The 12828-nt window shown below is 35.0% G+C and overlaps 4 protein-coding genes across 4 annotated transcripts; 1 reads left to right on the plus strand and 3 right to left on the minus strand.

Annotated features, from left to right (window-relative positions):
• Positions 1–4224: 4224 nt before the first annotated feature.
• LOC116935255 lies at positions 4225–5483 on the minus strand. Its single transcript, XM_045180685.1, has 4 exons — positions 5090–5483; positions 4749–5024; positions 4422–4664; positions 4225–4356 (listed from the first exon to the last, which is right to left on the minus strand). Exons 1-4 carry the CDS (start codon positions 5324–5326, stop codon positions 4312–4314), a joined length of 801 nt encoding a protein of 266 aa, XP_045036620.1. The 5' UTR covers positions 5327–5483; the 3' UTR covers positions 4225–4311.
• Positions 5484–5701: 218 nt separating this feature from the next.
• On the minus strand, positions 5702–6759 carry LOC123477437 (eukaryotic translation initiation factor 6-like; the record flags this gene model as incomplete). Its single annotated transcript, XM_045180771.1, has 5 exons — positions 5702–5889; positions 5953–6137; positions 6214–6441; positions 6510–6634; positions 6708–6759. Coding segments are annotated over 5 exons (600 nt in total), but the record flags the coding sequence as incomplete, so codon positions are not given.
• Positions 6760–8000: 1241 nt separating this feature from the next.
• Positions 8001–10703, plus strand: LOC116933314. Its single transcript, XM_045180683.1, has 11 exons — positions 8001–8155; positions 8220–8590; positions 8674–8796; positions 8863–9003; positions 9074–9190; positions 9263–9606; positions 9668–9818; positions 9892–10094; positions 10164–10334; positions 10399–10496; positions 10561–10703. The coding sequence occupies exons 1-9, from the start codon at positions 8064–8066 to the stop codon at positions 10296–10298; spliced, it is 1677 nt and encodes a 558-aa protein (XP_045036618.1). The 5' UTR covers positions 8001–8063; the 3' UTR covers positions 10299–10334; positions 10399–10496; positions 10561–10703.
• LOC123477378 lies at positions 10397–12307 on the minus strand. The gene is made up of 6 exons (XM_045180684.1): positions 12101–12307; positions 11921–11986; positions 11743–11853; positions 11565–11672; positions 11033–11491; positions 10397–10832 (listed from the first exon to the last, which is right to left on the minus strand). The coding sequence occupies exons 1-5, from the start codon at positions 12261–12263 to the stop codon at positions 11043–11045; spliced, it is 897 nt and encodes a 298-aa protein (XP_045036619.1). The 5' UTR covers positions 12264–12307; the 3' UTR covers positions 10397–10832; positions 11033–11042.
• Positions 12308–12828: the final 521 nt, after the last annotated feature.

Raw genomic sequence — 12828 nt, forward strand, 5'->3', positions numbered from 1 at the left:
TTTGTTTTTCGAATATAATTCCTAAATCCTCATTTCTTATGTTACAGAAGAAAAAAAACGAAAAATTCTGTTTCATCACACTGAAACAACTTGAGCCAACTATCCCCTTCAAAAAAGAGCCAACTTACCCCTATAGGGGGTTGGTCCACTATTTATTATTTATAAAATGTTTGCGAACAGCCAAAAAAATGTTTATGTAAGCCAATTAAAGCTGAATGAATGATGAATTCATCCGTTTAAAGCTTATAAGTTTAAATCACTTACCTACGCCAAGAAAAAGAAAAGCACGGAGGAAAAAAAAGTTGGTCGGCAGTTGTCAAAAACGTTTTTCGTATGTTGTTCGTTTTTTTTTTCACAGTAGAAAAACTGAAACAACGTCAGACCATCTAATTGTCGATTTTTAAACTATTGGCTATTTTGAAAACAGCATGTTGTAATTAACGGATTTTTAAATTAGAAATGAGCAACCTACCCCGTGAGCCAACTAGCCCCGGTCTCCCCTACCGATTAAATAAATTTTACGTACTTACAGCCAATTGCATGCTTAAAACCTATAGGTACTTATACAAGAAACCATGCTTATAACGCCCGTGAGAAATAAAATTGAAATCGTGGTTTACGTAACATTCTGTATTTCAAAAGGTGGTATCGTTTCAGCATCAATACACATCAAACAAGACAAAAATTTTCAGATGAAATTACCAACGTTGTAGATATGCCACTAAAACATCAAAACTATATCTACGTCACGTATTTATAGATACAGTATTCCAGTGAATAGAAAGTTTAAGAGTTTTTCATGAAAGCATTAAACTTACGAATGAAAACTTTAAGAGATGAACTGTCTTTCGGGTCAACAGTGATAGAGGTGTTTAGTAGCTGAGAAATACAGCGGCGCTCAATGACAGACAACACACCATAAAGGGCAGGATAGTTCCCATCAAAGACGTAGTATACGCTGAGTAATTTAAAGACATCTTGCCATCTCTTTGTAACTGGGATGTTTTTGAAGTTCCTGGCAGTTCCACAAATAATAAGCATCGACTGTAAATAGTCGTGGTCATCGAAGAATAACAAGGCCCTCGCATTGATGCCTAGATATGATCCCGGGTAGGAATTTTATCTAGGTCCAATGTTGTTGCCGATACAGAATCGGCCATTGGTTCAGGATCAGAATCGCACATCGGCCCGGGTCATTTCCAACTTGAGTCGCCAAACCTTGTCCATTTCTGCTATGCCAATATTACACGTGTATTTTGGTAGAACACCGGCAAGCAGTGTTGATCCGGGATTAATTTATCAATATTGGCATAACGGAAACGGACAACGTTTGGCGATTCAAGTTGGAAATTACCCGGGCCGATGTGCGATTCTGATCTTCAGCCAATAACAGTGAAAAACAACATTGCATCAATGTTAAAAATTGAACACCTAACCAATGTTATAAATGTATTTTGGTAGAACATTGGCGAGCAGTGTTTATCCGGGATAATTTTATCAGTAGTGGCATAACAGAAATGGACAAGGTTTGGCGACTCAAGTTGGAAATGACCCGGGCCGATGTGCGATTTCGATATACAGCCAATAATGGCGCAAAACAACATTGGACCAACATTCAACATTCCAACATCAAAAATTAAATAGTAGCCTAAAACAAAACAATAGCTTTATTCATCGTAATATAAAGTAAAGACAAACCTAGCCGGATTTGCCGGATTTGAACCCTAGACCACTGAACAACAACTTCATCTTTCAGACGCTTTATCCACTTAGCTATTTCTATACATACCAACAAATATGTTTTCCGGAGTAATTCCGGAATTTGGTTAAAAACTTAGAAAAAATTTCCCAGTGAAAACCAAAGTTAGTTTAAATTTAGTACGTGGTTACAGTTCTATTATTTTTACTGATTATAGATACTAATTTACACAACAATCATTTCATTTTCATGTTTAATCGTTAATTTAGACCAAATATTTCAAAAATACAACAAAAAATGTAATTAAAAATAACAAATTTAAAAAGCACATTCGGGTAGGAAACAATACTGACCATTCTGTTTTCTTCATCCGATGTTGATTTCAGGTCGGTTCACATCGTAAATACGTTATCAGTTACATGAGATTGGTCCATGGTTGGAAAAATATTGGAACGTGGTTTTCCAAAAACCAAATCAATTCCATCCTGGGCCATTCTTAAAAAGTTGAGTTTTAACGATGTATGTATCCCGCTACTAAACCAATGTCGATACAATTTCGAACCTTTGCTGTTGTTCGATATCGACTAGCCAATAATAATCCAATGTCCAAAACCCAAATTTCAACGATTTATATATCCCAATATTTATCCAATGTCAATACAATTTCGAATTTTTGATGCTGTTCGAAATCGAAATGCCAATAGTACCCCAAAGTCAGAAATGCAAGTTTAAACGATATATATACCCATATACTAATCCAATGTTGGTACAATTCCAAATTTTAGCAGCGGTTCGATATCGAAATGCCAATAGTACCCCAAAGTCAAAAACCCAAGTTCAAACGATATATATATCTATCTACTAATCCAATGTTGGTACAATTTCAAAATTTTGCTCTTGTTCGATATCGAAATGCCAATAGTACCCCAAAGTCAGAAACCCAAGTTTAAACGATATATGTATACATGTACAAATCCAATGTTGGTACAATTTCAAATTTTTGCTCTTGTTCGATATTGAAATGCCAATAGTACCCCAAAGTCAGAAACCCAAGTTTAAACGATATTTATATATCCATACACTAATCCAATTTTGGTACAATTTCAAATTTTTGCTCTTGTTCGATATTGATTAGCAAACAGTAAACCAATGTCAGAAATCGATGTTTATCTCCCGATACCAATCTAATGTTGAAACAATTTCGAATTTTTGCTGTTGATCGATATCAATTTGACAATACTAAACCAAAATTAGAAAAAACAGATTAAATGATCTATATATTCCGGTACTAATCCAATGTCGATACAATTTCGAATTTATGTTATTGTTCGATGTATACCCGGGCAGGAAACAACATTCGCCAAAATTAATCCGATGTTCGTATAGGCTTGGATTGATGCACAAAAATACAAGCTTTCTATTGGCAAGCCAATGCTCGGCCAATGATGGAATTCTGCACTTATATCAGTTATCGAATGACGAGACTAGGTAACATCGTAGGACCTATGTTAAAAATTCCTCGCTAAAATTAAACCCAGTTCCAAACACCAGTTCCAAAAACAGGGTTTTACCGTTCCCCGACTTCTACCCCAAAACTATACATATATACATGCATACCAATAATATTATCGTTAAACAACAACAAAAATACGCATCGCATCGACATTGGGTTAATATCGTGGTATAAAGATCGTTTAATCCTGTTTGTCCAATATTGGCTTATAATTGGTAAGTCGATATCGATCAAGAGCAAAAAATTGAAATTATAGCAACATTGGATTAGTATATGGATATATAAATCGTTTAAACTTCGGTTTCTGACTTTGGGATACTATTGGCATTTCGATATCGAACAAGAGCAAAAAATTGAAATTGTACCAACATTGTATTAGTATATTGATATATAAATCGTTTAAACTTGGGTTTTTGACTTTGAAATACTATTGACCTTTCGATATCGAACAAGAGCAAAAATTTGAAATTGTACCAACATTGGATTTGTATATGGATTTATATATTGTTTAAACTTGGGTTTCTAACTTTGGGGTACTATTGGCATTTCAATATCGAACAAGAGCAAAAATTTGAAATTATACCAACATTGGATTTGTACATGGATATATTTATCGTTTAAACTTGGGTTTCTCACTTTGGGGTTCTATTGGCATTTCGATATCGAACAAAAGCAAAATTTTTAAATTGTACCAACATTGGATTAGTATATGGATATATGTATCGTTTAAACTTGAATTTCTGACTTTGGGGCACCATTGGCATTTCGATATCGAACAGCATCAAAAATTCGAAATTGTATTGACATTGGATAAATATTGGGATATATACATCGTTGAAATTTGGGTTTCGGACATTGGATTATTATTGGCTAGTCGATATCGAACAACAGCAAAGGTTCGAAATTGTATTGACATTGGTTTAGTAGCGGGATACATGCATCGTTAAAACTCAACTTTCTAAGAATGGCCCAGGATGGAATTGAGTTGGTTTTTGAAAAACCACATTCCAATATTTTTCCAACCATGGACCAATCTCATGTAACTTATAACGCATTTACGACGTGAACCGACCTAAAATCAACATCGGATTAAGAATGGTCAGTATTGTTTCCTACCCGGGGATGGTTTAACACGCATGTTTACCTTATAAAAAAATAAAACGATAGTTACTAAGTTGTGTGAATAACTGCAAAAGAGGAAAAAAATACTTGTTCTATTTCAAAGAGTTCTGCTGAAGAACTGGTTCCCTTTTTTGTAGAACACAAACGGTTGATGGCCATCAACAATCCAATCGTTACCTTTTCTCCTTCAAAGAAAACTGCTGTAGATGCTGCACTCTGATTATTATGTTCTGCAAGGTAATAGCGCTTTAGGTTAACCATCAGCTCATCAAAATTAACTTTAAAAAGAGATTCGTTAATTTCAGTCATTTTCAGGAAATCTGCATAAACCTATAGAGAAATAAAAGGCAATGGAAAAAAATTTTTTGTTAAACTGAATGAAAACAGTGTATGCAGATGATGTATTTTGAATACCTTCGAAAAATCCAAGTAAAGAGGAATTGCTGCCAGTATTTGATCCGTTCTTAGGGTGTGATTTGTTTTAACGTATAGACGCCTTTCCTTGAAACTTTTCTCGATAGCCGAAGCAGCGATATCCAATTGTGATTCTTGAACATTTACAGGAAATTCCAGGTTCTGCGATTGATTAGGTTCGTGGGCATCATTAACTTTCAACTTCCTACTTTCTTTCGTTTTCACGTTTCCCCTTTGATTGTTTACGGCTTTTATAATTTTCATTTTCACCAACAGCTAAAAAAAAAAAAAGATATTAGGGTTCTGTATAACTACTTATGATTATCAATATTGCAGCTTACGAATTCTTCTTCAAAATCAATATCTTTCAGACAAGGATACTTTTCCACGACTATTTTGGCATACCTTTTGTACATGCCTTTACTTATCATTGATCCTTTGTTGATGTTAAGCAAATGTTTTGCACAAACCAAAAGAAATCGGTTACTGTGAAGAGTAAGGACATTTTTCTGAATTGCTGTAGCGAGAATAGGATAGATTTCAAAATCCACTTTGCCTTCGTTTGGCAGACTAAGCATGGTCTAAGATTTGGGAGGTCCCCGAACTGTCGTCTGCTAGGGCTGTTTTTGGCTGTTCGTCTGCTATTTCTGCGGACAAATTTTGGGGCACTCGCTAGGGGCGCTGACTGTCCGGATCAGTCATAACATTTCCCTCCAAAACGTTGTTAACAATGAGAAAAGTAGTTGCTTGTCACAGTCTTCTTCTGGACTAAGCCACTCAAAGGTAACAATTCTTATTTATGTTACGTTATCATGTAATGTTTTCATGTTAGTGGCTTAAGTGTGATCATGGTGTGATAGTTAATTGTTAAAAGTTTGTTTTATTGTGGCATAGGACTCAAGAACATTGAATGGCATTTCCAGATTGCCTAGCATCTGTCATCTTTTGCTGAAGGACTAGCAATTCTGGCATGTTGTTTGTCATTTTTGGGCTTTGACTACCAAAGGAAAAATTAGGGAGCGAACAGTCAAGATGACTACAGATGCGGAGGATTTTGGTGTGCAACATTGTATGTTAACTTGTTTATTCAAGCCGTGTGTGATACAGTATTTGGTTGTCCGTTGTAATCATCTACGTCAGCCTGTTGGAATGGGAAGAAAGTTAGAATTTTATCAACCTACTTAATAAAAAGAAGTAATCTTACGTCTCGATTAGTGATTCCCTCATATCTGTAGTAATGACACTCGGTTGATTGGCTTCATTCAAACGGAACACGTTTTCGATGACAGAAATCTCGGTAGCTGTCGTGTCGAATCCGCAAAAAGCTGACCAATCATTCACTACTAAGCCTGCACCGATTACATCGCTACCTCTGTTAACTGTTCCTGCCTGTCAAAAAAGGAAGGAAAGCACATAAATTGTTGTTAGTTGTCATATTTCCTGCTCTTCCTATCTTAGCACTTACCACTAGAGGCACCTGCAGAAGAGAACTGAGCTCATCTTGGTCTGCAACAGTAGTTTTTGGATGGACAATACCTCCCTGGTTAGAGAAGGCGCAATACGAACCTGTAAGGACAGAGCCTGCAATTGTATGACGGAAAACTTCCACATTCAATGTGTCTGCAAGCACTTCTTCAGTTTCTTTGTCCAAATCAGGATGAACTAATGCAACATAGTCATTGCATGCAGTAACCTAAAAAATGCAAAATGAAATATGTAAAGATTTTTATCAGGCCATTAATTACTGGCAAAACAACTTACATTTCCTAAAGCTGAGAGGCGTTCTTCAACACGCTGGATCTTGACAGAATCTGGTAAAGAATTTCGAATGTGTTGCAATTCCTGGTCTGTTGTGCTGTTTGGCACTAGTATACCATGTCTGTTGGCTGTTGACTAAGAAGATTTGAAAATAAATAATAGCAATAGTTGTCATATTTGTTGTATCAGCTAAGGACTCACCAACTGTCAATCGTCTAATTATTCTGCACCCGGCAACTGATGAGGAATTGATTCAAGTTTCTTTTTTTGTTTTGTAATTTTTAATCATCAATAAAACAGCGTAGAAAAACTCAAAAGCGACTATTTTTCCCATTGTTCCAACGTTTTGGAGGGAAATGTTATGACTGATCCGGACAGTCAGCGCCCCTAGCGAGTGCCCCAAAATTTGTCCGCGAAAATAGCAGACGAAACAGCTAGCAGACGACAGTTCGGGGACCTCCTAAATCTTAGACCATGGACTAAGTATCACTTCTTCTGATGGAATGTTTTTAGACATTTTAACCAGTGAACGTGCAGGAGGGTTGTTAGCTGCTGTTCCAGCTACTGATGTCAAGCCAACTGATGTTTGATGAGATACAATTTCTAGAATAATAAATACATATTAATTGCATGTAAACCATAGTATGATTACATTTAAAGTCACAATTCTCAACTAAATTACCTCCGATGTTTGATTCCTTAGTAGATTTGTTGACGATGTTGCTAGTTGAAATTATTGGTGGCTTCACTGTTAAAAAAGGTAACGATTTTCGATAGTAAATTACCGCCTAAAATCGGTAGCTGGTGCCATTAAGTGTGACGTGGTACTTTTCGTGAGACATAATCTCCAGTTTCAGGTAACACGTCACGGAAAATGTAGGTTTCAACATAGCTAACGATTTTCGGTATCCAGTTGTAACCGAAAATCGATAGTTTCAGGTATATCCTGCTCAATAACTATATTTTCTGGCTAGTGGGATTCGTCTCATCTTTCATAAGTGTTTAATGTTTTTTGAAATATAAAATATGACATACATGGAATAATGTCAAATGATTTTAACAAAAACTCCAAACATAAAAAAAAAGGAATTGTTTGGGTTTCTCTGAGATGTTATATACTATATATATTCGTTTATTAAAATATAGTTTCTTTCTTAGTTTTTTATTCTGAGTGAAACAATCCAGTTTTGAAACAAACAATTTGTATGAATTTCACAGCAATTTTTGAGAATATTATTGAATAGTTCTACATGAAAACATTTCTTAGAATATATACACGAACTTCTAAAATTTGGATCGGAAGTGTGAATAGTCCTATAATGCGATAGTAGTTTTTTTACTGAAGATCCCTTAAAGCAGCAATTTACCACTTGGCAATGGTAATTTTTTAATGGGGAAAATGGTATTTGAAATTTGGAAACGGTATCCATGTTATGTGACACTGACACTGATATGGCGTTTCAAATAATTAACGTTCAAAATGGTTTCGAATCGATCTCTCAATGTCTCAACTTCGATCTTTGAAATTTTTTTTTTATTTTTAGATTGTTATAAAAAATGAGATTTGGCAACTTGGAATTTTTTTCAATCGTCAAAGCACTCTGCGCCATTTTATACAAACCGTTGACCCAAGAGGTGAAAGTTGAAAGGTAATAAAATTTTTACAATCCTTTCAAAAATGTCTACGTTAACGTTTTTAAATTTCCATGATAGCATGTCTGATTTTAAATCAGTTTTGGTACAAGTTGTGTATTTTGGCGATCGTACATGTGACTATGAGGTTACATTTCAGTCTTCTAAACGAGGGGAACCTGAGCTTATGATGTTAGAGCAAAAGTTGTGTTCTAAATCTAAGGAAATAAAAGATTTCGTTGGCAAAGGAGGAGCATGTGAATTTTTCAAAGAAAGTGAAATTTTCCCTGGTCGTTGGACCCAATTTGGTGATTACTCGCCAGTGAAGCACAAAGTAACGATAAGGTGTAACCTGGGGAATAAAAGAAAACTAAGTTTTTCTGAGTTACCACAACAACAAGAGAAATACCAAAGGAAATTAAGGGAATCTGAAACACAACTGCAACAGAATGGTATATTGGACTCTAGGCATCTTTGCAAATACTATCAACACTAACTAAGCTTCATTATTTTTTATTATTTTTTCCAAACGTAGGTTGTGAAATAAATATTTTCACTGATGTGGGAGAAAGAGTGAAGTTTTCTTCGAACTCATTAACCGAAAAACATTCAACACCGTGTAGTACTTCATCATTTTTCAACAATGAACAACACTCTGGTAAGATATAATTTACAACACCTTTCTTACATTAACACTAATAAAGTTTCCAAATTTGTTCTCTAGATGAAGGTTTTAGCCCTTTACTTACCAGTACAGCTATTGATACCAAAAAAAAATTAACTTCTAAGTCCACGGATAGATTGAAACATTGTTTATCACCATCGATGTTTTCAGATAATAGTACTGATGATGAAGCACTGTCTGGTAATGCATTACTTGTCATTGATTATGTTAATACTTCTCCAAGCTATACTTTTACATAATGCATATGTAGTTGAAGCAATGACTTTTGGGTCTCAATACTGCCAAAAAAGGAAGAAGGTGAAGTCAAACCAGAATAGTAATCAACAACCATCAACTTCTTCTTTGGATTATAATACTGAAAAATATGGTAAGAACCCATTTCTGTTAAAAAGTCCGACATTGCAGCTGTTGCTGGCCATACAATATCTTTCTTGTGCAGAAGAATTGGATTACAAAAGCACCCTGAATAACGGGATAAGAAACAAGGTTCAGTCTGTCTCTAAAAGTAAACAGACTTCATCACAACATCTTCGGCCATTCGAGAGACTGGATTTCGGCAAATGGAAATTACCGAACAATTTCGGAGTCGTAGTTAACAAAATATTGCAGAAGAGAGGAAACCTGAGTGAGGCTAATTTGTCTCTTGTGTGCCGACGTGTTGTGGATTCCATCGAAGAATTTTCTTTATGCCCCTGTGGGAATTCATTAAGGCTGGTGGTACAGCAAATGTTCACTACCTACCCATCAACACTTATAAATCCGAAAGATCCAGTAGCATCTTCGGTAAAACAGCATATTACAATTGTATAAACCTTTAATACTTCACTTTTCACGTGTTTTGTAGCAAGCTATAGTAGGTAAACTACAGAGAATTCTATCTAGACGAAGACAAGCTGCAGGCCAAACCTTTAGTACTAATGGAGGAAGACTTTTCCTGGAAAACAAGATTTCCTATTTGGATCCAGGTATACATTCTGAAAGTGCAGGCAATGCAGGTAAGGCAAAATTTTAAATAATTTCGAAAGTTAAGTAATATCATGTTATCTGCATTATTATCTTTTTTAATAGATGACAACCTCGACATGGCATCTTACAAAATTAATTATGAAAAGTTGATTAAACTGTACAAAGACAGTGGAAGTACAGGGGTACTTAAGTCACTTTGTAAGCTTACTTTCAAAGGTCGGCGTTATGAGATCACCAAAGGTTATATAACATCTCCAGAAGACATCTTGAAAACCAGGTGCCCGTTGTTGAACCAGCAACATTATGTAAGTTAATAGGCCTATAGATAGGTTGGATATAGTATTATGAAAGTGTAATGCAACATTTCATTGCAGCTTTACGCTGAACTTGACCTAATACTTGGATCTGGTACTTGCAAAAATTTCAAAAAAAAATGGGAAGACATTGTACCAGTAGTGATAGCAGTTGCCCGTAAATTTCACAAAAATACAGCGGTGAAAAAATACTAAACCGTTACCAATCTTCAATAGAAAACAAATGTTTCGGCAAGTTGTTACCACCATCCTATGCTAACTCACTTTGTATTACACTTACCTCCTTTTTTTTAAGAAAGTGAAAGTTGTGCGGTACTTGAACTGCTACCGGTCATAATCTCTGCAAATAAACGAAGTTGCACAGCCGGAGACTATTTTTTTGATGTACACGAGGTATGTGAGTATACGTATAATTTGTTAGTTCTACATTATCCAAATGTATTCTTTGTTTATTCAGGATTCATCTAATATTGCTTCGGCCATTAAGAAGCACAAGAGAGAGACGACCTTCATTTTGAAAATTGGGGATACTAGCTACACAGTTATTGTGGATTCCACCATCCCGTTCATCGAGTCTGCGTGTAGTACTGAAGCTCTCCTCCAATTGATATCAGTATATTATGTATTCGATATTCAGTGGTGTAAAAAAGTATTACCTACTTTAAGATTCATTAGAACCATTGTGATGCGACTTGAAGACGACGTTCCAACACAATGTGTTTCCCTCGACTTATTCATCGTTCAATTTTAAAAAATGTATGACTTAATGTATGCTGTGGATTATGATGTTATAGATAGTGATGCTTAAAGGTATACTGTATAACATACATTTTAATAAACAATTGAACATTATTATTTATCAATTTTTCTATTTCAGTTAGAAAATGACACTAAATTTATTTCCATAAAATAATATTTCTAATCGTAACCTTTTGAGGGTTATGTCGCACAATTTTCGATACCCGAATTGCGTCTCAATTTTCGAGGATTATATTTCATTCCCCTCGTTTCCCGATTTTCGAGGGTTACACGTCTCAAACAACGTGAGGTTTTTATAACAGTGTTAGCTAACGTTGCTCTCTTCGTTTTAACACGTTTGCGTTTTTGTCTGGGAGATTTATTAAGACTTAACTTAAGAGCATCACCGTGATCAGTGCCAGAAATACAATCGGTGCTCTCATATTCGCTGTCGCTGCTGCAGGCAGCATAGTTTCCATCTGACTGTGTATGAAACACATCAAAAAGTTCGTTGTGTGTGGGCACATTGATCTTCACAGCATCAACATCAGTATTATCAAACTTTACTAACACTTCTGTGTGTTTCACTCCATCTATGACAGCATATGAAAGCAATTCCCTCGAATCACTCACATCATTTTCCAAATTCACTAAAAAAGATATGTTGAAATCATTAATCATAATAATCAATATGTCATTTAGTTTAAAATCTATATATGTTACAAGTGTTTGCAGAGCATTGCATTTTTGCTGATGAAGAAGACTCGCAATCAGATTTATGATTGTCTGTTACATCATGCAATTCACTTGAAGCATCTTTTCCTTTGTTCACTAAAAATAAAATCAATGTGATGAACTAGTGCAAGACCTAACAGGCCAAGTTATACAGCAATATACTTACACCTATCACAGAAGAATTTTTTCTTCGATGATGGAGTATGTTCAGATTTACCCAAATTTTCAATAATGCCTGGTTCAGGGAATCCACTTGCAACGTCCTTTTCTTCTGTACCTTTTGATTAAAAAACAAGACAATAAGCCACTGAATTTTAAGCAATAACTTGAAATGCAATACTGACCATTGAACGAGAAAGATGTAATGGTTGACATTTCTTCATTTGGGCAGTTCTTTCTAAGCTTCACATCTACATATTTTTGTTTGGGATAAAACACAACGTCATGATTAACGTCTATGATGTCTCCAAAATCCTCATCGTATTGCAAAATTAGAATGTCTTCTACGTTTGACGCTTCACTACCTCCTAATACCAAAATTGACTTGTCCAACATCATCGCCTTAAATAGTAGTTCTCTTAACACAATAAAATCTGAACGTCGTTCAGATTCAGGAAGTAATACACATTTAACTTGAAAAGGAGATTTCAAAGAAATGAAATTAACAAAAACTTTTCTCCCAGTCATGCTTGATATTAAAAAATGGATGAGCAAACTGTCAATGGCTGAAAGCTGAATGAGTACGGGCATACGGGGAAGCCACTTATGCTGTAGCGGAATTAAAACCTAGTTGCCATTTGTTAAGAATTCATACATACTTGAATACGTGTGCTATGTTTTTATCTTGCAATTATTTCAAGCATAAATAATGGAAAACAATAAAGCGTTAACTTTTATCCTTTCATGGAGGAATAGCTTGATTTTATTATATTAAAATTAAAGAAATGTTATATTATGCACTTTTACATGATTGCAAATTTTACATCATGATTGCACTTTTACATAATTTGATAATAATTAGGGAAAACATGGAGTTCATTGAAATAATTAAAAGAATGGAGAGGGGCATCAAATACCAAATCCTTCAGAGATACTAAAACGAAAGTTTTCAGAGGGGAAACAATGAAACAAAATCGTTGTTGACAAAAAAACAGAGTATCCATTTCTTCCATTATAAATAAAATGCGTTTGCTCACTACAGCCTCGAAAATTCTAAAAAAAACTGCTTTAGTATTTAAGCTAGGCAATTTGC

Source organism: Daphnia magna, unplaced genomic scaffold, assembly GCF_020631705.1.
Source record: "Daphnia magna isolate NIES unplaced genomic scaffold, ASM2063170v1.1 Dm_contigs021, whole genome shotgun sequence".
NCBI lineage: Eukaryota > Metazoa > Arthropoda > Branchiopoda > Diplostraca > Daphniidae > Daphnia > Daphnia magna.